This window comes from Cinclus cinclus, chromosome 3 (assembly GCF_963662255.1).
Source record: "Cinclus cinclus chromosome 3, bCinCin1.1, whole genome shotgun sequence".
Lineage (NCBI taxonomy): Eukaryota > Metazoa > Chordata > Aves > Passeriformes > Cinclidae > Cinclus > Cinclus cinclus.
Genome location: NC_085048.1, coordinates 95,315,068 through 95,338,522, shown reverse-complemented (window position 1 = coordinate 95,338,522; position 23,455 = coordinate 95,315,068). Strand labels below are relative to the sequence as shown.

At 39.8% G+C, this 23,455-nt stretch overlaps 1 protein-coding gene across 2 annotated transcripts in view; it reads left to right on the top strand.

Annotated features, from left to right (window-relative positions):
• Positions 1-23,455, top strand: part of ENAH (ENAH actin regulator) — an 89,391-nt gene that overhangs the window by 52,381 nt on the left and 13,555 nt on the right. The window contains exons 4-9 of one of the 2 annotated variants that reach the window (XM_062490473.1): positions 3,843-3,854; positions 4,232-4,316; positions 18,325-18,644; positions 19,856-20,656; positions 22,434-22,741; positions 22,985-23,121. In XM_062490473.1, coding sequence (XP_062346457.1) covers positions 3,843-3,854; positions 4,232-4,316; positions 18,325-18,644; positions 19,856-20,656; positions 22,434-22,741; positions 22,985-23,121 — 1,663 coding nt within the window. The remainder of the gene's footprint in view (positions 1-3,842; positions 3,855-4,231; positions 4,317-18,324; positions 18,645-19,855; positions 20,657-22,433; positions 22,742-22,984; positions 23,122-23,455) is intronic. The other variant, XM_062490474.1, reaches the window with a different exon arrangement.

Sequence of the window (23,455 nt, the reverse complement as noted above, 5' to 3'; positions counted from 1 at the left end):
TCTTTTTGGCTGTAGTTTTGAACTCCTGCCTGGGGTGTGGGCTTTGCTTAGTAGGAGTATTCAAACTGTCCTTAAAGAAAATGTTTTCCAAAGACTGTAATTAGCGTATATCATATACGCGTATAAATAAATTTGATGTCCACTTTCAGTCTCTAAAAAGACTTCTAAAAGACAAGTTATATTTTGATTTGGATATCAGACTGTGGAATTGGAACACTGCTTAGTTCTGGCACTGACATACTGAGAAGTGAAACACTGGCAGTTCTTAGTTACTGAGTTGTTTATATAAACTGTTTCTCTGGGGAGAAAATGGAGATCTTCACCTCAAACTAAAATTCTTGGCATGTGATAGTTGCCCAGCTTTACTAGATTTATTCAAAAATTAGGGCTTGTCTTTTACTGCTGTACTCTGAAGTGCAGTAATTGCAGGAGTGACATTTTTTAATGTGGTTTTGCCTTCTTGAATTTAGGGTGTGTGGGGTACTGAGGAAGATTTCACATCATCTGGCTGCCCCTGGTCCCCCCACAAACCCCACTTCATCCATCCTTATGTTACCAGCTCCCAAGGAAGCCTGTCCAGCCAAATGAAAGCACACACAGTGTATAACTTGCAGGACATGTGTTGTGCCAATCTTGAACAGCTGAGCCTTGGGGTTTTTTAGGGCTATAGGAATGTGATATTTTCAATATCAGCCAGTGTCAACACTGATAACATACAGTGCAGCTGGCATTAAAAGAAGTGGGGTGGGGTGTGGTGTGACACTCCGAAACAGAGAAGGTAACTGAAAGAGTGAAGCAAGAGGAACAAAAGGCATTGAGGACAAACCGTGTGTTTCCTTTCCCAGCTTGCCAGTTATGCTTTCCTAGGGTTGTGCAACTGAAATTGGCCTGGCTTTTGAATAGAGATACAAGGTAACCAGTCAATTAGGGCTGAAAAATTAAGGAGTTGGATAAACTGTAACTCTGGTTGTGGTTTAAAAGGGTGATGTTGGGGATGCTTGATTTGGTTCAAGCAGTCCCCAGCAGTCTGTTGATGTTCTGATGTTGATGCCACCATAATTGTCTGTGTGCCTGCATGAAGAATCAGGTCTAGCCATCATCTAGCTGGTGGAAATACTTAATACAGTCTTTTTTCCTTGGGATTTTTAATCTGTTAGATTTCCAGTCCATCTCTCACCACACAGTTGTCTGAACTGTTGTAGAGGAAGGGTGATTCAAAGGTGAGAATAAGCTGAAAAACAGAAAGCACTGAAACTGGAATGGCTGCTGAAGAAATTAGTATGAAATTATATCCTCTGTCAGAATGTGCTGCAGAGTGCACCATCTGTGCTTTCTTAGAAAAAGAGAGATGTTAGGTTTCCTTTAAAACTCAGAATGAATAGATCACTCAGCCTCATCTCTCGCTTGGCTTATATTGGCTTCTGAAGATAAAGTAATCCTGTAGGAAGATCAGAGTTCTTTTCCAGGCGGTATCTGAGTATTTCTCATGGGGGTTGATGTTTCTGAAGTATCTTGAAGTGTTCAAAAGCCTGAGAGAGGTTATTTGCTCGTTCCTGTTTATTTAATATACCACCTGTCCTGCTGCCCAGGCAATTGTATTTTAGCAGTGAAGTGGTAGTCTTGGCTTGCTGTAATAAACCTTCTAGGATAGAACATACTTTTCCACCTGGCATGTACCTTTGACTTTCTAATGCTCATTAGCAGGGTGGCTGCAGAGGGAAATTTCATGAGAAAACAGGATGGATTACTTGGGAGCTGAACTTCCCTTTTTTTGAAAGCCTTTGGTTTACTCAGGTTACATTTCCTTGAGGCAAAAATGTATAAGAAGTACTGGAACCACCAGGTTAATTGCCAGCAGGTGGTTTTGTTCTGTCTCCTGTATGCATAGCTATGAAAGAAGCCCATCACTCGAGTAGGCTGGCCAAGCTAAAGCTGACTTGGCTTGCCCATGTTTGCCTCGTGGAGAAGTGATGGATAACATGGTTTTCTGAAGGACAGCGCTCTGGAACAAAGTTTGAGGCTACAAGAACATGTTCTCTCTTAGCTAGGTGTGTTGGAAGAGCCAGGGCACGTGAAGCTTGGGCTTTACTTTCTGGAGGTATTGGCTAAAGAATGACAAAGGTAGAAAGTTTGGAGAGTGGTGGTCTGCATCCAGCTACTGCAGCATAATACCTTCTTCTAAAAAACCTGTTAAATACACTTAAAGATTAAATTGGTGGAAGCTTGAACTTTTAATTTCCACTGCATTTTCAGTGCAAAATAGTTCTGGTTGGTGTATGGACACATTACGACCATTTCTTATTTTTGTTCATCATTATTAATTTTTAGGTCAGTTTATTTCATTCTGAGAAATAGGACAGGAATTTCATCACATATCTGATACTTAGTGTTGCTTGCAGTTTGCAGCTCAAGCTGTGAGCCTTGACTTACTCCAAGTGCTCTGTTGGGCATGGCAAGCAGCAGTGGTGGTGTTTATAGCACCTTCAACTGCTGCTGGATTGTGTGTACTTGTAAAAGTCCATGAAAGGCTGCATCCTGGTGCAGGCAGCAAATAGCCCAGCTGCCTGGGAGCTGCAGTCATGGCTTAATGGGCATGACAGCTTTCCACCTGTCACACAGGGGAGAGGAGAGGAGGACGCGCGTCTTACAAAATTTTAAAGCAGCAAAGTTTTCCAGATGAGCCATGTGTCAGATGTTCCTACATAATGTTAATTTAACTATTAATTTATCATTGGAGTCAAATGTTCTGCATTTAAAATACTATAGGTTTTATACCTGTGGGTGTCTCTGGGAGATACTTCAAGCAAAAAATAGTACATCTCAAGCAACATCAAGCCATTAGGTATAAGGACTTTCTGAAAGAGTAACTGAGGAACACACGACCTCTGTATTGCACTGCCTGCTTTTATCTTCTACAATTAAGTTCCAATACTTTTTGTAATTGTAGGGTACATAGATACTGTAGTGTTCTATAATTTTCACAATTAAAGATCACAGTGAATACAATACTGTGGCATTCTGAGGAAATGAACCTCTTTGTAGGGCTTTTAAACAAAGCACTTGTTTGCTGTGTCTCAAGCAAATTGTCTGTCCTTGATGTGTCAGTGTATCACACATGATCTTTTTATGGGTTTGGGTGACTTCCACAAGTTCAGATAGGAAATAAATTTGCATTTTGATATTTGAGATGGGGAAGATCTCTTTACAACTCTGTAACTCTTAACTGGTAGAATATCTGTGAGAAATTACTGCTTTGCACTGGGATGTTTTCAAAACTTAATGTTTTAATTGATTCTAATTCTTGTTTCTTATAAATTTCATAATCTTGAGCATAGCAATAGTCTAAATAATTTCCTGGATTACTGTCTGACAGCAGCAATGCATTCATGGTCTCCTGTATTCCATTCCACACTTTGTTGTTCTTCCCTTCTTTTTACACAGTTTTGTGCTGTAAATGCATTTGTGATTAAAATGTTAAAGTTTTTTATTGATTCTAGAGCACAGATATCACATAGACAATTGCTTGAAAGTTGTATGGTTCAGAATTTCCCATCAATAAAGGCTGAGGATGATTTTCCATGACCTTCCCTTTTGCATCTCCCATGCTTAGCAGAATTTGCAGTTTTCACATTTGTTGCATGTCCCTATTCCTTTGGACACAACACTTACCTGTGCAAAAAAGGTCTTTGATCCAAGTTGATGACCTGAAATCTGGGTAGATTTTGGTGTGACCTCTAGAAACATCCTTTATCTTCCTTCTCTCAATATGGTGATACAGTTCTGATGGTTTTTCTCCTGTTCTTTTGTTTTTTTCCTTTTTCTGTTTTCTCCCCCTTTGACAGTGTTCTATTTAGGTGAGTGTTTTAATTTTTTGAGCCTTTCCTGCTCCTCCAAGAATACTTGTTCATTGTTTTAAGAAAAAATTCAGACTCTGAGTGCTTTTCAAAGCTTTTGTCAAATTCCATCATACAGAAAGTTTGTTTTGCATTTCTGTGATACCTTTCCATCCATGTGAAATAAATTCATTCTGCAAATGTCTGAGATAACCTTGTACATGTGTGAGGTTGCAGTTTTTATTTGCTGCATTATGTTGTTGAGCTTGTTTGGCTTAAAAGCAGAAGTGAGCAGTTCTTAAAATGTTGTGTGATGGCTGGCCTTTTTCCTTGATTTTGTGCTTTTTTTGCATGGTAAAAATTCAAACCATTAATTTATGATCTGTCTTTGCTCTTAGGTCCTACATTGCCTCGACAGAATTCACAGCTTCCCTCTCAAGTACAAAATGGTCCATCACAAGAGGAAATGGAAATCCAGAGGAGGTATGGTATTAAAAGTGAGCAGCTGTTCAGTTCAAGGAAGTGATAACTCCTAATGAGGAGAAAATAAATGTCAAGGACATGGAATTGCTCTCCTGCACGAGGGCAGAATTTGTATGTGCAGTTTTCATTAGTGCTGCTCTCTAAAAACTTTGTCACTGGATCCCTTGTTCATGCTCTCCACCCATTCAAACAATGCCATTGAAATTGGCATGACAGGAAAGAGCTGAAGATCAGAGGGGAAGCCTTGGGAGAGTTCACTGTGGTCATTTTCAACCAGGCTAATTAATTTTCCAAGTTACTGTTGTGTGTTCAGTTTTTGACAATGAAAAAAGCAGCAAGCAAGGAAGGAAGTTTTAGAAACAGAGAGTTGAGTCATCACAAATGACAGGGTTTTTGTCCTGAATGTGGATGTACTAGATCAGAACATTCTATTGGAAATCTTGTTTGCTTTCACACTGTGTCCTTTAGGAAAAAAACCTTAATTTTCTGCTTTTAGTGTATAAATTGATGGAGCCTTTAGCAGTTTAAATTTCAGTTGGAGCAGTGCTGGTTATATCTGTGCTGCTGTCAGCAACTGGTCTGTGTTCCCCTGGTGTTCACCAGTTGGTGCTTCCTCCAAGCTAAGCTGTTCCATTCAACCTCTATCCCCGTGGGATATTTTTTCAGACCTGTAGCATCTCAAATATACAGGGTTTTTTCTATTCCTTTTACTAATCATTATGTGTTGATGAAGTGCCAAATTTCTACAGACTCTGTGGTTCCATATTCCTGCTTCTGTTTCGTGGCAATATGTGGGGTGTTGCTGTGGGGTGAGTGTCTGGGTTATGGGTGTATGACATGGGAAAGTCTTGTAGGACAGTACTGTCACCCTGGGCTAAGTGAAAACAGTAAGACCTTGGGCTGTCCCAAGCACACTGCCTGTGCTGCAATCCTGGATTATTTTACCATCAAAGTACTCCCAGGAGATTAGCTGTTCCCTTCCTGAAGGGATGCTGGGAACGGTTTAGGTCACACACAGGACAGATACAGGGAATGGGAGCCTTGAATAAATGGGAAGTAGTCCAGACTGATGGTGTAAATGCACCTAGTATCTTTTTGTGATAACTGGAAAAATACTTAAACATGTTGGGTCTAATTAGCACTCAAGTTTGTTTCTATTTTGCTATTCAGCAATTAGTTTGTTTATGAAAAGGTGAGCAGAACCCGATTGCCAATTTAGGAAGAATTCATTTGATAAGCAAGCTATATATGTTGAACAAAGGGTTGACATCAAAACTGGTCATACTTGTCTGTCTCTTTTCTTTTGTGTGCTCTTGGATCTCAGCAGGAATCACTTTATCTGGAAGTTACCTTGTTTAAAAACAAATAGCAAGAAGCTCATTACAAATTTGTCTGTTTGATGTGTTTATATGCAAGTTCGCTGTCATGATAAAAGTCTTTTGTGTCACTTTTTTTAACAGACTTTTAAAAAGCCTTTTTATTTTCATATTTTTCTATCCTATATTAGTGGCTTTTAGTATTTTTTTTTGCTGTCTAGTTCTTTAGAAAACCACATTATCTGAAATTTAATGCTGAAATACTTTTGAGAGAAGCATTGCAGATTGACATCTCCTCAGAAAAAACTGCTGTCCCATATTAAGAACTCTAAAAGTCTCTTGAAATTTTTGGTATGTGAAGGACATCCTATCAGATGGCATTCTTACGGCTTTTTTTGATCAGTGTGCTCTACTTGTTTCCATTTAATGCAATGTCCTCTTTGAAGTCTGGTTCTGGATTTGTTTTGTTTTTTCCCTGAAACAAGGATGGAGCCCTGGAATGAGCACTTGCTTATGCTGCTAGACAGATTGTCCGTGGAAAGACTATTGCTGTTGTGTCATTAAGCTTAAGAAGAGCATGTAATTTTGTTAAAACATTTCACAAATGCTTCTTCAATCTCATTACTCCTATAACTACATGGTTATAATAAAGTTCAATTAACTCTAAGCTAGAACTTCTCTTCTGTAGTAACTGTCTTGCAGCTTTCAGACTGTAAGAACAAGAGTTACTACCATAATGTAGAGAGTAGTAAATAGTTGGGAAGAAAAGATTTAAGTATATGTTGCTTTTAACATATCTACAAGTGACATTTCCAATCTCAGTAAAGGGTGAAGGCAGTATGGGCAGACCTGAATCCCGTGGGGAGCAGTAAGACTACAGGGAATGCATGAAATGGGAATAAATGTTACTGCGTGGGAAGGAACATGGGGTTTGTGATGGATCAGGAGAAAGGCTTTGCCAAGTCTATGGCTTGTGGAATGTGTGTCTGTTGGGTGGGGGTTTTCTCTAAATGTGGCTTGGTAATAGTTGTCTTTGAGTTCTGCTCTCACATCCCTCCTCTTAGGTGTACCTGGATTTAGTAGTGTGAATCTGACTCCCATGTTAAATGCAGAAAAAGGTTTTTTAAATTATTTTAAGCTGGAGAAAAATATCTGCTTGCATGGAAATTAAAGTTGAAAAAAGGACTCTGTGGAGGTCTAGTCCAACCCTCTGCTCAGAGAAGGACTAATTTCAAAGTTAAATTATGTGGCTTGGAGCTTCAGGGTTTTCCTAGGCAGAAATAGAAACATTTCTTCAGAAATATTTTGCCAAAGGACTGACCAGTGAAGAGTGGCATAATAGAGAGGTCTCTTCAATGGCTCTGATGTTTTCATTTGCTTTCATAAGCAGTGTTCAGGAATCTGAGGAAAATTGGGAATTGAAGAGTGAAATTAGTTCATTGCCAGCAGAAGTACATAATTTTGGTTCAGAGGTTTTTCTCTATTTTAGAAAGGATTTAAATGCCCTTCCATTTTGGGTAAAAGTGCTAAAGTACTAATCCTACTTCATTTATTTTGCTGCAGAGCTTCATACTTGAATATTTGAGTTGCTTACTGTGCAGTGATACGGTTTCTGAGGCTGCTAGGACCAGATGTGCCATCTGAAACACTGAGTTTTTTATGAGATTACACATAAGGTGTAGTGGAGTAATTTTTTCTGGTGAATTGATAATTTTGTTACTGTCTTTTAAGAAACCTTAGCACACGGCAGATGCCTTTCCTGTCAGGGAGTGCTTGAAGCTAGCTGTAATTTTCCTTAACTTGCACTCACTTAAGCACAGTAATAGCAAGCTTTAAAACACTCCAGCTTCCATTTTTGATCCTCAAAACTGAAGGGATGTTTTGTTCTGTGGCTTGTTTTTCATGTTGTCAGAATGGTGCCCAGGCGGTGTTTATAGATTCCACTGATTGATAATGAGCCAGCTTCAGCTGACATATGTATTTGTTAATAACTTCAGAGTTACCTAATGCCAAAGACCATTTTAAAATACAAGATTAGTTCATGGCATGCCTGTGTGTGCTGCTCGTGCATGTAAATTTACCTTCTCTCCCAGCAGTGATAAATACATTGTCAGGAATATGAGTCACTGAGTTGGTATCTAATATGACACTTGGGAATGTAATGAGTTAATGCTTATAAATAACTTCAAAATGGTCACTGCTTCATAAATAAAGAGACCAGGAGCTCCAGGAACAGAGGATCTGTACAGATAGTAAGGAATGATGAGGGTGTACAAGCCCCCTACCGTCCTTCAGGGACGTCATGGACCAAAACTTGACCGAATTCTTTCGTGAGTACTCAGAAACATTACAAGTTTGCAAAATGCAACAGCAGAATATTAGGAGGGATTGTAATTATTAAATACTTTATTTGTGATGATACTGTTAAAGGCAATGTAGGATGTGTCTGTACTAGAATTTAGTATTGATATGGTGTGGTTTTCATAAATCCTGTCAAAGGATTCTTAGTTTTAGTACAAGTTCAGAGACTGTCAAATATAGCAGTTTCTTATTTACTAAGAGGCTGGAAGGCAAGGTTTTTATTTTAGAGATTAAAACAAATTTTCCCCCTGAATTTTGCTAGTCTTATTTTTTAACTACAGTAAAATATTTCTCCCCTTTAAATTAGTAATTTTCACATATTCCTGAGCTGTTTTAAAAACATATGTAGAAATGCTAAGAGAAGAAAACTTGCATCCTGCAATTCAGCATCAATGTAGCTATTATAGTTCAAAGGAATGAAAGTTTGCCCATGGCTGTGTCCCTGGTAGCCTTGTTTCTACTGATTTCCCACAGCCTGTGACTTTTCCCTAGTTAGTGGCCAGATGTACAGCTTCCAGTTTTTCTTTGCTTCTGAAATCGTGCCATTTATCCAACAGCTTCTTTCAAAGGAAGAAGGATTTCTTTAAAAGGCATATGGATTGGTTAGATTATAACTGAGCATATAACAGCTCTAATCTGAGATACACATGGGTATGATGGAGTTGTTGGCTTTTTGGTTTAGGGTTTGAGAGGTCAGTAGAATCCACTCATATGATTGTATTGTCTATTGTTAGTTTATAGACATGGTTTAAATGGAATCAAAAGGGGGATGTTGTTTCTTTGTTTGGTTGGGGGTTTTTTTAGCCCGTCTCATTTTCTTTCTATTTGTAGTCAAGTTTTCAGTGACTTACTTGGCTTTATGGATAGATGTAATGGGTGCTGTGTGGTTACAGCGTAACTGTAGATGCTGGTGACACTGATCTGTTCAGAGGACTGAGAAGACCACTCTTCCATTAAGCAGTATTCAGATGACATTGATAAAATTGCTTTGAAATCTTTTAGTAGTGTGGGGTTTTTTCTGTTTATTGCAGAGCATGAAATTTGAGTTAGAAGCTGTTCTACATTTTTCCAGATTTTTGGTTATGGTTCCCTTGTATGAAATTGTGCTCCTGCTGTACTCTGTGAAATACACTACTGAAAGGGAGTCACCAATAAAAGCAGGTTTTCCTACTGCTGAGATTCTTTTTTTTTTTTTTTTTTCTAAAATTCCATGAGTACAGGTGTCCTTCTGTGATCTAGCTTCTGCCAGGAAGGTTCATGTTCTGTTAGTTTGAGATAATATATTGAAAAAAAGATGAGGAAAATTTGGCTTAATGATGTTTGAACCAAAAGCATTAATAGATCCCTTAGTCTATTAGAATTCCTCTATCTAATTTATGCCAGGTTTCTAGTTGTCTTTTCATGTCTTTATCATGGTGACTGCCTACTAATTTTTGCTTGAGTGATAAAACTTAGTTCTTATTACTTCCAGCTAATGCATTTTTAGCTTATAACATAAAAGCTTCTTCCTAAACCTTAAATCCCTTTTGATCAAAGAAATGAAACTTGTTAATTTGACTTTGCTAACGGATAAAACATAGGACAGTAAACTGGACCCAGACAGTATTTTCTTTGTGAAAGCAGAAAGGCTGTTCCTGGACCTTGGTAAATCATTTCACAGATACCAAGAGGGAATTTGCTAGTTCATGTGGAAGAGAGGAGGATTGCTGTGAAAGTGTGAGGAGCACAAGAACAGGCATCAGTGCACCAATGGGACCTGTAACAGTCTAATTTGATTTGGTGTTCTGCTGAACAAAGCAAGTCCTTGTTGCTGATGTGAGTTGGATTACATGAGATTGAAGGAGAACAGGAGGAGTTGCATGATAGTGCAGAATTTGATGATCAGAATAGAATGAGAGTTCATAGTAGGTTTCCTGTTTTTAAAGGTGAAAACCACCAACCTGTAGACCACATTAGTGTGAAGGGAAAATCAAATGGACATGGAAAGTGTTACATGCAATGGTGACTGATCAAGAGAAAGCTGCCCAAACATTGGAAATAGCTATAAGAACCTCGATTTGTGCAGTGTTTCAAAATCATGATACATGTAGTCAGTTACATGCCTTCATAATTTTGCATTGTATAAAGTGTTAGGTACAAATTAAAAAAAGAAAACATATTTGAAACAGCCTCACCTCTTACTGCTGCTTAAAGAACCAAAGGTCCAGGGTACTGTTCAGAGTGGCAGTAATGGTCAGTTCCAGAGCATATACATAAATTCACCTCACAAACCTCTGTCCTTTAACAGTCAGACTTCACAAATCTAAATCCCTGTTTCTTGCTCATTGTACCAAGCTGACTAAGTCTTGTCTGGGTTTCTCTGACACCCTGTGCATTCTGCTCAGGTAGAAGCTGTCCTGACTGCCAAGCACTTGACAGAACATAAAGCTGACTTGTTAAGAGTTTTAGAGCAGGAGTTTAGTTTAGATAATGCAAAGTGAAGTTTATGCATCTGAGATTGCTTAGGAAGATGCAAAGAGGTTAAATATTGATCATTTCTGCTGAGCTTGTTATTGGTGCATCCGTGTACTTTTTATTTATGAAGATTCTTAGCCTCTGTGGAGGCTGCCTGTGTTTGATGTCAATACAGATAGCAAATTTCCAAGACGTGGATGTATATTCTCTTTGTACATAAATTATGAAATTTGGGGGGTGGTGTGTATTCATTCCATGTGTAGGCACTGAGATATGTATTCAGTAGGTTTGCGTGACCGTACAGAAGAGTGAGCTCTGTGGTAAATGCTGAATTTTGGAGTGGTGAATAAATATTTAATATTAAAGATGCAAGTGCAAGTTTAATGCTGGTACTCCATTTTGATTGCTCAGATAAGTTCCTGTGAATTTCAAGGGCCGTAATAAACACATTTTCCTGAAATTCTGTAGAAGATGATCAGAGGATTAAACTATTAAAAATCAAGCTAGGAGCTAAGTTCAGAATAACGTGTCAAAGCACTTTTTTTCCCTGTTGGTAGTTTCAGCAGGGATAAAGTAGGTTGGCCGTGTCTGTATCCACTTCTGTTGATGTCCAGAGAGCGCATGCAGTTCCTGGTGATCACAAGGTAGCTGCTCTTGTGTAGAGGACAACGTGCTTCAGATGGAGCTGAGGTCAGCCTGCATCTGGTGCTGGTGCCTGTGGCTCAGGCAGACATTGTGTAGCCTGTCTGCAGCCAGCTGCTCTGTTTGTTGCAGTGACTCAGTGGTGGGAGGAGGAGAACCATCATGTGAGATGTATTCTAGTAAGTAGTGACTGTTGGATTAGATAATGCTATCTGTGCCCACATGCTGGGGCTAACAGCATTTGAGAATAAAACTCAAAACACTGCTGTCTTGTTTGTTGCTCTGCAGTTGGAAGCAGGGATGGAGGAGCTCAAGGCAGCCACAAGAGCCTGGGTACACTGAGACTTCAGGTTGAACAACTCAGCTGTTTTGGATTGATGAGCCCAACTTTAGTTGTAGTTGATGTAATACATTTACTTTTAGAACATCAGCATAGTAGTTATTCCTAGATTTCTTGTCTTTAAAACTTAAAAAAAAAACAAAACCTAGAAGCACAGAAAGAAAGATATACTGTTGAGTACTTTCTTAGAACCACATTTGGTTTCTTTTACTGAATGTCTTAATGGTAACTCTCAGAGCAATATGTGCAGAATATTAATGCAGTATTTGAAGCCAGCAATAGTCTGGCAACCTTCATGGTGCCTTCTGGGTGTCATCCTTATGTCTCTCTTCTGTCACACCTTGTTGTTTTAGAAAAAGTAACAGCACAATTAAGAAACTATTTTTCAAAAAAAAAAACCAAAAAAGCACCATGAGGGACCCAGAAAATCTCCCCTCAGTTGTACGTTTTTAAGTCCACATTGTTTTATAATTGATGGTTTTTTGGTGACTTCTTTCAATACACATTAGTGATATTTTTTTTACTCCCCCATTTGCCTTGTTTTGATATCTTTAAGCAGACAAAACAGGGATAGTATTCATATTGATCTCTGTGAGTGATTTGATGCCCTGCTTTGACACACAGTTTTTCTGCCAAGAAAGAATGAAATGTGAAATTGGTGTGTACCTAAATGATGACTAACAGCTGTCAAATATAATGTATTATCTGCCTGCAGCTGACCTCTTCATTCAATGCAACAATTACTTCAGTCAGGTCTGTTCCTCAAGGTATCTTGTTTTCTCCAGTCTTTGTCTTGGATCTTAGTTTTCTACAGTGAGTTTTAAAATTAAGTATTTCAAACAAGTTTCTGTTCATCTTGGAATGTCTATCAGCTCAATGCCTGCCGAATTTGGATGTGATACAAAGATGCCTTTGTACTGTTCGTGGAAATACCTCTGTTTTTAATGTATCTGGCTTTGTGACAAGAAGCCTTCCAGGTTCATGGCTGAACTCTGTTATTCAGGTTGATATATGGACTTCTCAGTGCAGTTTCCTATCACCTTTTTGGGAAAAAATGTAATGGCTTGATCTCACAGCCAAGAGCAAGGCAAGCCAGTGTTGGAATCCTGAAGATTTATGTGAATGTACAGCACAACTTCCACTTGAGGAAGCAAGGTGACCTGCCAGAGCAGGCAGCTCTTTGCTTTTGCAAACTGTTTCAGCTCTGAATTTGTTACTTGTGGTTTTTTTCTCTTGGTGCCCTTGTGACAGAAGCTCTGGGTTTTGACACACAATGGGAGTATTTTCATGTTTCAAGGCATCCTTGCTCTGGTGGTATTTGTATTTCCACAAATACAGCAACTTTGCTGCAGGTGAAGAAGATACGGAGGCTTAGATGTGAAAAGTGTCCCAGGAAAGGACAGTTTCCCTCTGGCTATTAAGTCTGCTCTGAAACAGAATATTGTTTTATCAGTAAACACTGAAATTTCTTAATCTAGTTGAGATCTTTGTCTTCTCTTCAACCTGTATGGTAATGGCCATATTTTAAGAGAATTACCTGAGGACTCCATTCTTTTCACTGACTATGCTGAGGTCTTCAGCAAAACGACCAGAGATCTCAGTCATTCACCTTCAGGAACAGAAGTTAAAAAACCCACCTGTTTCCTTCCCCCTCCACAACACAGATCAAAAAATAATGGATAGTATTAATTTGAGATAGCTTCCAAGTTACCCATCACACACACTGGGTTTTGAATGAAGTGGGGCTGCTTGCTAAATAGAAAGTGATTTCAGTGTGCATGTGGTGTTGGCTCATTTCATATAATAACAGGAGCTGAGACAGCAGGACTTCTTAATTGTTTTCCTTTTTGTGATCAAGAGCAAGCCAGGAAGGTTTTGTGTGTACCTGGGTAAGTAAATTAACTGCAGTTCTGTTTTGCAGTTGTCTTGTAGGAGAAATTCTAAACACTCACCGTCACAGAATGTGGGGGGGATTTTCTTCAGCAGGGGATGCAACAGTGTGTGCTTAATTCTGCTCATTGCATTTTTTTTCCTCCATGTGTTATTTCAGGAATGTAGTCATGCTCCTGCTGCTTGGCTGCCCAAAGAACTGCAGGATTAATGCTCATGTTAAGTCACAAGTTAGTATTGTAAATATGATTCTTTCTTTATCCTCAGACATTGCCTCCCAGTATCTCCTTAACTGGACAAAAGTATAAGGGCAAGAGCGGAAATAATTTTAAAGGTTGATGCAGTATTAAAGTAAGCTAGTTCAAGAACAGCACCACAAAAAAAATAAAATAAAATAAAGAGCCTCCCCCAAAACACCCCAAAGTGAAGTTTCCCAAGATGCTTTTGACATGAAGCTAATTAAAATCCATAAAGAAAGTGTCATGAATAGTCCCTGTGATAAAGCTAGCAGCTATTCTGAGATTCTGAAGGTGACTCTGAATCTAAACATGAGTAACAGTACCTTATGTATGACTGACATGTACAGTTTTACAGCAGGCTCTGCTATTTAATGTAAATTAGCTCTTAGATTTAATAAGTCACATTTGTAAAATAGTTAGAATAATCATTGTCTTTGCATAATGAGCATTTCACTATGAGACAGCTTTCTGGGACATTTTGAGTACCTCTTCAGCTTTTTCAAAAGTTGTCCTGGTGGCCAGATGTGCTTCCTAAGACTGAGGGATTTTCAGGTACTGCTTTCACAGTGTTCTTGAACTACTGGTCTTGACATTCAGACGTACTTTAATTGATGTGTGATGACTCTCCTTAATCTACTAATGCTTTTGTCCAAGATAATTTTGATCTCTGACAAAATTTTAAAATAAAGTTATACAATCTAACACTAGCTAAACAAAACCAGAGGGATATAATGCAATTTTTTTTTTTTTAATAATCAGATGTGGTTTTAATCTTTTTTTAGCTACAGCTGTTACCAGTTGCTAAGATCTAGTGTGTAGTTTATGGAATTCTTCCTTGCTTATTAAGTTGTGTTAAAGTAACTTGATTGCATTACTGGCATACTGATCTGCTGACCTGTGCACCTTGTGGTTTGCTACTCAAAAGGTTTATTAAACTTGTTAAAATGACAGTAGAAATTTAGTGAGTTGTGAGGTGTGGTTTCTTTTGTTGGTTTTTTGGTTTTTTACTTGCTTGTTGTTTTGGCTTATTTTTTCCTTTGTTGTCAAAGGGATGCTTCAGTGACATAATAATAGAAATTATTCTCAACAATGGTGTATTTAATCTCAGATGTATAAGATATGCTTGCAAGGTATTTTGCTGCCCTCTCTTGGGAGAGCATTTATATTGTGAGCAAAGTGCTTAACTTTGTTCCTGGCAAGAAAAAAAAACTGGGTTTATTCCTTTTATTTTCTGAAGAAATGGAAAATGGGGATACTTAAAAAAAAGTTAAATACTGTGTCACTCAGTATTTAGTAAATAATGAGTACTTTGTTATTCATGTCCTGTGTGGATAAAAGTGGTTATGTCGCTGTTTTTCATCTAGGTTTTACTTAGCCAGTTTGATAGTGTTCATTGCCAATTGAAATTATTTTTGCTTCAGATTAAGTTTAAACACTTAGATGCATTTTGTTATGACACAAAACCTTCTGGGCCAGGCTGAACACCTGGAATACTTCCCTCTGCTGCTCTCCCATCCTCTGGGCATCCCTTGGTCCAACAGCTTCTGCATGATGGAATTTCTGTTTTCTGAATGATCTCCCATGGTTGGTTTTGGGGTTTTTTTCCCCCTTTGGGCTTTTTCTTACTCTTTCTTTGAATCACTCTAGCACGAAGTTCCATAGCTTATCTGCCTGATGTGCAGAGGTGTTCTTTTCTTTTGAGCTTTACTCTCATTATTTGCATTGAATCTTTCCTCCCAGCTGTTGTGAAGGGGTGTCCTCATCACTCAGGATTCCATACAGCTCTAGTTGTCTTTCCCAGAATGCAGAATTACATTTTTCTAAATTATTTTTAAATGGAAAGTATTGAGTACATTTGATAACAGTTTGCTGCTGCTCTTTGAATATTTTCAGTTTTGCTGTTCTCCCTGTTTTGAGGTGGGAGCAGGGATGCAGGGATCGTAAGGCAGGATGCTGCTATTTCTGTACTGCTCTGTAATCCTTTCTTGATGTATAGCATCTTGCTGAGGTTTTTGAACAGGACACATTAATGAATGGATATTGTTGCAGAACTGCCTATTGTAACCCTAATATCTCGCTCCTGAGTCCATAGGCAACCCAAAGTCCAGCACTTTGTAAATTAATTTTAGATATTTCCCTCTCTCTGCCCTGCTTCGCTTCAGTTGAGTTTTATTTGCCAATATTATTCCCAGGTTAGTTGGAATTAGAAGATCCATCAGTAATTCTTCATAATCAGCCATCGTCCTTGCTACCCTAAATAACTAAATATTATTAAGGAGCTTTATGCCAAGCGCCTCGCTGTTTATTTTCCAGGTTGCCTATGGAAATATGAAATGGCAGAGCTCTTGGGATGGCTTACTGCAAAACAGCCTTGGCAATGCTGCCCTTGTGTGAGGAGTGACCTATATTGAGCTTCTATTTCTGTAAAAAAAATGAAGAACTTTAAGCAAAAGAAATTTCCTGGTAGTTGCTTGATGTGATGTTAAACCCAGGGAATTGATACCTTCCGTTATTATAAACTAAATATAATGTGGAATGTTTATCATCCTGAATGTCCTATTAACATTTTAGGTTTAGGATGAAGAGTGTACATTTCTAGGTAGAATATGCTCACTTCTGGCAAGTGAATGCAAAAGAATGATGAAAATAAACAAAGCTGCTTTGGAGTCTGTTAGTGTTGTTTTCTGCTCTGAATAGCCATTTAGATGCAAATATGTGCATCCACTTCTCCTTTATGGAAGAAAAAATAAAATTTTAACATGACCAAGGTAAAGTTAGCCTTGATCAAAACCCTCTTTTCCTCTAACAATAGATTTAATTGGGGGGGGGGGGGGGAGGAGGGGAAGAACATAGAGTCAAATTGGTTTTGTACAGTACAGAGCAAGCAAAAATGTAACATCAAAAATATTAATACCTCTTGGAGCCAAAATTTCTGTGCTTTATATTATATTCCCTTAACATTTATAGAACTCCTCTACTGGTTCCAAATGTGTATGGGTCAATCACCAGACTTTTTAGTGGACTTCAGAGGCTAAAAATCAGTCATTTATCTGGATAAGTTGCTGCTCTTAATTTCATGGTGACTGGTCTTACAGCTTTGTTATATGGTTGAGGGAAGAAATGGTATAGGAGCAGAACTGGTTTTCTGCTTCTGATGGATAATGAGTTAAATAGTGAAAAAAGTTCTTTCATTATGCATAACTGGAACTTAATTGATTATAGAAATTATGACATTTCAGTATTTATAATTTTTTGTTTGTAAAGGAAAAGCTTTGGTCTGAAAATCGGATGGACTTCAATAGCAATAGTTCACGGGCTGGAGTTTGCAGTTATGCTGATATTTTCTGGGCATGAAAAGGAGTGAAACAGCTGAAGTTCCCCTCCTTTTCAGAATTCAGTCCTTATGACTCTCTATACAGCACAGTATTGCCAATGACTGTCCAAATTAAATTGCCCAGTGGCATAGTATAGAAAATGTACATCTGGTAGCTTGAGGTGTCAAAATTCAGGTCTCCTCCCTGCTTTATAATTAAAACCTGGCTGGGCTTTGTGTTTGTTGAGAAGCTGTAATCATTTTGTGTCTGAAACGTGGCAGAAAAAATGGCTCTGTGCTTTATAGGCAAGATATTCTTTCTAAACATTATGATTTTGATTTATTTTAAAACAAGAATTAAAATGGAGAACAACAACTAGCAACATTTTCAGTGTTATGTACTGACAGGAATATACTGGTCACAGCTGGGAGGAGGATCTGCCTAATTTTTGGTTCAGCAGGGAGTTATCCCCAAGAGACGAAAAAGCTTTGAAAATCAAAAAGCTGTGTTTTAACCAACTAGGAAGATAAGTCTTTTAAAAAGTCCTAAAAAACCCTAAAGAAAATGTAAAACAAGTTGAGAAGAAAGTATCAAAAAAGGTGGTGTATAGCTTTTTCCACTTTATTTTTTTTTCAGGAAAGTCCTTTCAGCCAACCCAGTGGCTTTGGCAGAGAATTGTGCAAGGTTTCTTCTTACCCTTAGGGTATTTCCACTGCCTGTCTTTTACTTGTTTTCCTCCTCTTCACATCTTCTCCCTCTCTGCTTTGCTTTGCAAAGACTCCCATGAGCTGGAAACCCTGCCAGCTCCCTGCAGTGTTTCCTTGGCTGCTGCACCCTGGATTTTTTTGACCATGTCTGGTTTTCCTGTGCCTTCAGGGTGTCCTCGTGTTGTTGCCAGTTCAGCTGTGTGTTTGTGTTACTATGCAAGTGGGGATGGACACGTGCATTTTGATGCTTCTGTAAAATCTGGATAAATTCTACCTGACCAGTTAATCCAAAAACCATAATTTATTTGGGGTATTTCTTTTTTAATAAGTATTTGTGTTACTGCTATTTCACTGTACTTCTGTTCACTGCTTTGAGTATAAAAACACCGTGCAAAGAACAAACGTAACTCCATATCCCAAAATGGGAAGATTTTATCAGTTAGTAAATTAGCAGCATCAGCTTTCTATTCTTACCTTTTGAAGGCTGTGCCTCAGAATGTTCAGTTAGTTAAGAGGAAATCGGATATGTGATTCTTTTTACTGTAAGCATAATAAAACTATTATCCAGCTCAGAAAAACAGCATGTTAGAATTAAGACTTCCATGTAGGTACAAATGCTGTGCTTCTGTTCTCGCTGCTGCCAAGATTGTTGATTAGTTTATCTCCTCATCCTTTTAACAGTTGCTTGATATTTTTAGTTTTTGCTTTGCAGCTTAGTCTCTTTCCTTTTTTTTCATGACTGTAGACAGTTGCAAGAGCAACAGAGGCAGAAGGAGCTGGAACGGGAGAGGCTGGATCGTGAACGAATGGAACGGGAGAGGCTGGAGAGAGAGAGGCTAGAAAGGGAAAGACTGGAAAGAGAGCGCCTAGAGCAGGAGCAACTGGAGAGAGAGCGGCAAGAAAGGGAACGGCAAGAGCGCCTAGAAAGGGAGAGACAAGAGAAGGAGAGGCAGGACCGGGAGAGACTTGAACGACTTGAACGGGAGAGGCAAGAAAGAGAACGGCAAGAACAGCTGGAAAGGGAACAGTTGGAATGGGAAAGAGAGAGAAGAATTTCAAATGCTGGTAAGAATTTCAAAACCCGAGCATGTTCTACCACCAGAACACTCTTTATATGTTTGGGTGAATGGAGAATGAGAGAACCAACAAATGGCAGTGAGTACAGCTGTGTAACAACAGTCAGTATTTCAGGCTTTGTTTTGCTGGAATTCCTTCCCTTTTTTATGGCAAGAAGTCCCAGAGCTTTGACTTTCCTGTCATAATTTTTCATCTATTCTGAAATAAATTTTTTTGCACTATTTGCTCACTCTGTTGCCATAGTCTCTGATTGCATGGAAGAGCTTGAATCATTTTGGGCACCTTCAACACTGGTTAAAGTGCGATGAGTTAAATTTTTCTAAGTACCTTATCACTGATTGCTCTATTCAACAAATGTATTGTCATTACATAAGTTGGAAAAAAAACCCCTAAAAGGTATCAGGTTGAGTGCATTAACATAGAAGGTATTTTCCTATATAAGGCAAAGTAATAGTGTGAGAAATGCTTTTCAGTCTGAAGTCTTGCTTAATCTATCATTGTAGTAATATTTCAGTGAAATGTGTTGTATGTATTTGTAGATAAGATAATGCACTGCCTGCGGAAATGTATCAAGTGATAACTGAAAGCTTTCTCATTTTGGTAATATAATGGCACATTAGTCAAGTGTTTGGTTGTTCTTCAGTCTCAAACTCAATTTACATAAGTCAGCTCATGGTGAAAGTCAAGGAATACTGTGTAAGTTGTTTTTAGAGCATTTTAGAGGATTTTATTGGTAGTTTTATTCCCAGTACTTTCAATATTTGCTATGGAGCTTTTTCTGGGGAATAGAGAGATGACACTTGCTGCCTGTGATAAGAGCTTTAGTAGTGGACTTGAAACAAATGTTAAGATCATTACATTTGCCTGCAGTTTGCAACCAAACAAGAAGATTAAAGCTAGTAAAAGACTGATTGCTCAACCCTATATCTAATCCATCTTGGAGATGGGATGCATTCTCTAGAACGTACTTGTAAATTCAAACGTTGGCACAAAAAGAGTTGATAAATTTAAGAGCAGCTGTTGATAATGTGTAAAACTTTCCTAACAGTATTTTCACTTGTGCCTAATCCTCTGGTACTAACTGTAGTCTACATTTTTGCGTTTTGTTTGAATGCTGGTTTTGTTGCTTCATTAGCTCCCTTTTTCTCTTTCTCCTTTTTTTATCCTGCCTTTGCTGCTGCTTTCCATCTTCTGTCCAGCTCCATCTTTCGACAACTCCCCGTATAGCACTCCACTTCCTGAATACTCCAGTTGCCAGCCTCCTTCAGCACCTCCTCCATCATATGCAAAAGCAGTCTCAGCGCCAATGGCAGAGGCCACACCGGAGTACGCTGTAGTGACTTCTGCACCACCGACTTCCACTCCCCCTACACCGCCTCTAAGGCACTCTGCATCACGTTTTGCTACATCCTTAGGCTCAGCTTTCCACCCCGTTCTCCCCCATTACGCTACGGTTCCTCGTCCGCTGAACAAAAGTTCTCGGCCCCCTTCTCCCGTCAGTGCCGCGGCGACGTTGCCTCCCAGCACAAAGCCCGCTGCCTGGTCCGTGCCCAGTTTTGCCCCTCTGCCCCCGTCTCCTCCAGTAATGATAAGCAGCCCACCAGGCAAAGCTACTGGCCCAAGACCTGTCCTCCCAGTGTCGGCTTCCAATCACGTGACCCAAATGTCCACGTCTCCCACGGCTCCTAACGGGCTTCCTGAAAACTTGGCTTATCCGGTTCCTTCGCCTTCTACCTCAGGTCCAACGCCGCCTCTGCCACCTCCTCCCCCCCCACTGCCTTCCTTTCCACCTCTGTCACTCTCTGGAGCTCAAGCTTCTCCTTCTCCCAACTCCCCGAATGCCTCGACTCCCTCATCCAAGCCTAGTGTTCTCCCTTCTCCCTCTGCAGCTACCCCTGCCTCTGTTGAGAACTCTCTAAACTCTGTGCTGGGAGACTCCTCTGCTTCTGAGCCAGTCTTGCAGGCAGCCTCTCAGCCGGTTGAAGCTCCGACCCAGCAGGGTAAGGCTTTCTGTTATTGCTACTAATGCGCTAAGCAGGGCAGAGCCCGTGGCTCTCAAAGCCCCTGACTGCCCCCAGGAAGTAACACAGTGCTTCCAAAGCTGCAGCGAGTCTAATGTCAAACTCCCTTTGGAAAACAGGGGTAAGGGAAATGGAAAAGCTCTGTGCCTAGGAGATGATGTTCTGTGGCCTGTCATAAGTAAAATTCTGGTTTCTTAAGAACTCACCTGTTGAGAACAGAGTTTGTCAAATTCTTGCTTGGTTAACCCTGCGGTGTTGGTTTATTTGGAACGTGGTGTTACCAGGCAGGATCATTAGTTTCCTAATGGCAGGCAACATAGAAGAGCACATGTGTGGCTTTGGACATGTAAATGACCTTCAGGGAGGAATAATTTGAATTTAGAAAGTAGTGTGTGACACCTGCAGCATTTCTGTCTGGACAGTGGTTGTATTTTGATACATGGCTGTGTGCACATACATACGTGTGTATTTAGATGGAGAGAGACAGGTTTTCTGCAGTATTTTACCAGTGTAGCTAAGACAGCTTTGGACAAAAAGTTTGATTAAGCAGGTGACGACCTTAATGAACGCTCCTCCAATATGATAGAAATGCATCTTACATGGCAGTACCTGTCTTTCTTAACCTGAATCTGCTTTTATATTGATTTAACAGATTTAGGTTGAATTAATAGATGTAGGTCTTTGTACAGAGTTCTGCAGTAGCTCTAAAGGTGTTGTCAGAGGGGCTTCTAGGGGATGAGCAACCTGGTACAAGCCTTGTAGAATGGACCCTGTTTATATCCTCATCTGAAATGAAGGTCTGAGCTGCTTTGGGGTGGAGTGGAAATAGAGTGAATGGCCTCACTTTTAGTATGGAGTAAAAGTGTGCACTTGGACAGTGAGTGATGCCAGGAGGGTTTAACAACTTTTAAATTTCTGCAGTGGTTAGCAGAGTAGGAAAACAGGAAGAGTTATATGTGAAATTCCTGCCTTTTAGAGATTAAGGTAGCTGTGCAGCATTTTTCCTGCTTCATGGCAGTTTGGGTGAGACAGAGGTAGGATCTGTGGAGGTGTGGAGCAGTTGTCTAAGTCAAAATTTCTTAAACTCTTCCTGTTATAAGAATAATAATAATAATACAGTGATCATCAGAATATTGTTTTTTCAAAGTACACTTTGTATTTGAATAACAATATGAATTTAAAGAAGTAGAAGAAAGATAGATGGAAAATAGAAGAGCTTCTTCCCATCAGCTTGAAACATGTCAGTCTTCTAATTCACTAATCAGTGTTTGTATTAAATTATAAAAGTGGATTGCTGGAATTGTTTTAAAGGAAAGATTTACATACAGCTTAGAAATTAGCATTGGCACTGGAACAGTTCAAGGGTTCAGATGTTAGTGCTTGTTGATACAAGATACTGTTTAGCACCATGTGAGCACACCCTGTTGTTCCTCCTGCTACGATGCTCATGCCTGACTTGACTCTCTGCCTGTTTTCCTGGTGTAAAGTTGTTCTTGGTTGCAGCACAGAACCTGACTGGAGGGGTTTCATGTAAATGTGTCTGGAACTGTCTGATCTCTCACAGCATACTGTGTCATATTTTTAGGACATTGAATGAGAGTGCTTCTCTCCTGCTGAAATTCAGTGTTTTCTTGCCCAGTATCTTACCAGTTTTAATGTCTCATACACTGAGCAAAAGAACCACCATTTCAATGAAAGTAAGACCTTCGTTTTCTAAGTCCTTCATGTCTTCTGTTTGTTTTCACTCTGACACTAGGTGTTGTCCAAGGACCACCTGCACCTCCTCCTCCACCTCCCCTGCCCCCTGGCCCAGCTCAGTCTTCAGTGGCAGCCCCACCTCCTCCTGGCCCCCCACCACCTCCTCCACTCCCACCTTCGGGGCCACCTCCGCCGCCACCGCCGCCTCCTCCGCTGCCCAGCCAAGTTCCTCCCGTTCCTCTGCCACCTCCTGCTCCCCCCCTCCCAGCCTCTGGATTTTCAGCAGGATTTGTGTCCGAAGATAATCGCCCTTTAACTGGACTAGCAGCTGCACTTGCTGGAGCCAAACTTAGGAAAGTCTCACGGGTAAATATAACTCCGGTTTCTTTTTCCAATTCCTGTCCCTGGTTCTAACCTTTATTCAAGGTTAATAGCACTATCAAGACATGGGGTAGGCTTAATTCATTAAGAAAAAAGCATTACAGGATGTGCTGCCAGCCCAGGCCATTCTTTATGCAGTTGTGTCTTTCTTGCCCATGAACTTTGCTGGTTTCATGAAGTCAGCTCTCATTCTGTTGGCACATCTGCTGTTTTTTGTGCACTCTGAAGGGTGAAGACTCCTCCAGTTCGAGTGGAGGAGGAGGAGGCTCTGCTTCATCCAAAACAGACGGTGGCCGTGGAAATGGACCCCTTCCCTTGGGAGGCAGTGGGTTGATGGAAGAAATGAGTGCCCTGCTGGCCAGGAGGTGAGAAGCTGTTCCTGCTCTGCTCCAGCTGCTTAGTCATCACACAGGTGGGATTGGGGCTGCCTGCTTGCAGCTGGCTGAGGATCAGATAGACAGCAGCTCGTGGTTGCTTTGAGAAGCTGATCATGTTTCATGAATAGCCATTTTTATTTGAGTGTAATCCAGTACTTCTGTGTAAGCCTTTGTGCAGCAGTAGGGCTGGGCATAGAGACTTCCAAATTGCACGGCTGCTTTGGCATGAGGGCTTTGCCTTTGAAGGTGTTTTTAAAGTACTTCTTATACCGCTAATTTTCATGGGGCTGTACAAGTCTTTAATTGCAGTAAACAACATTCT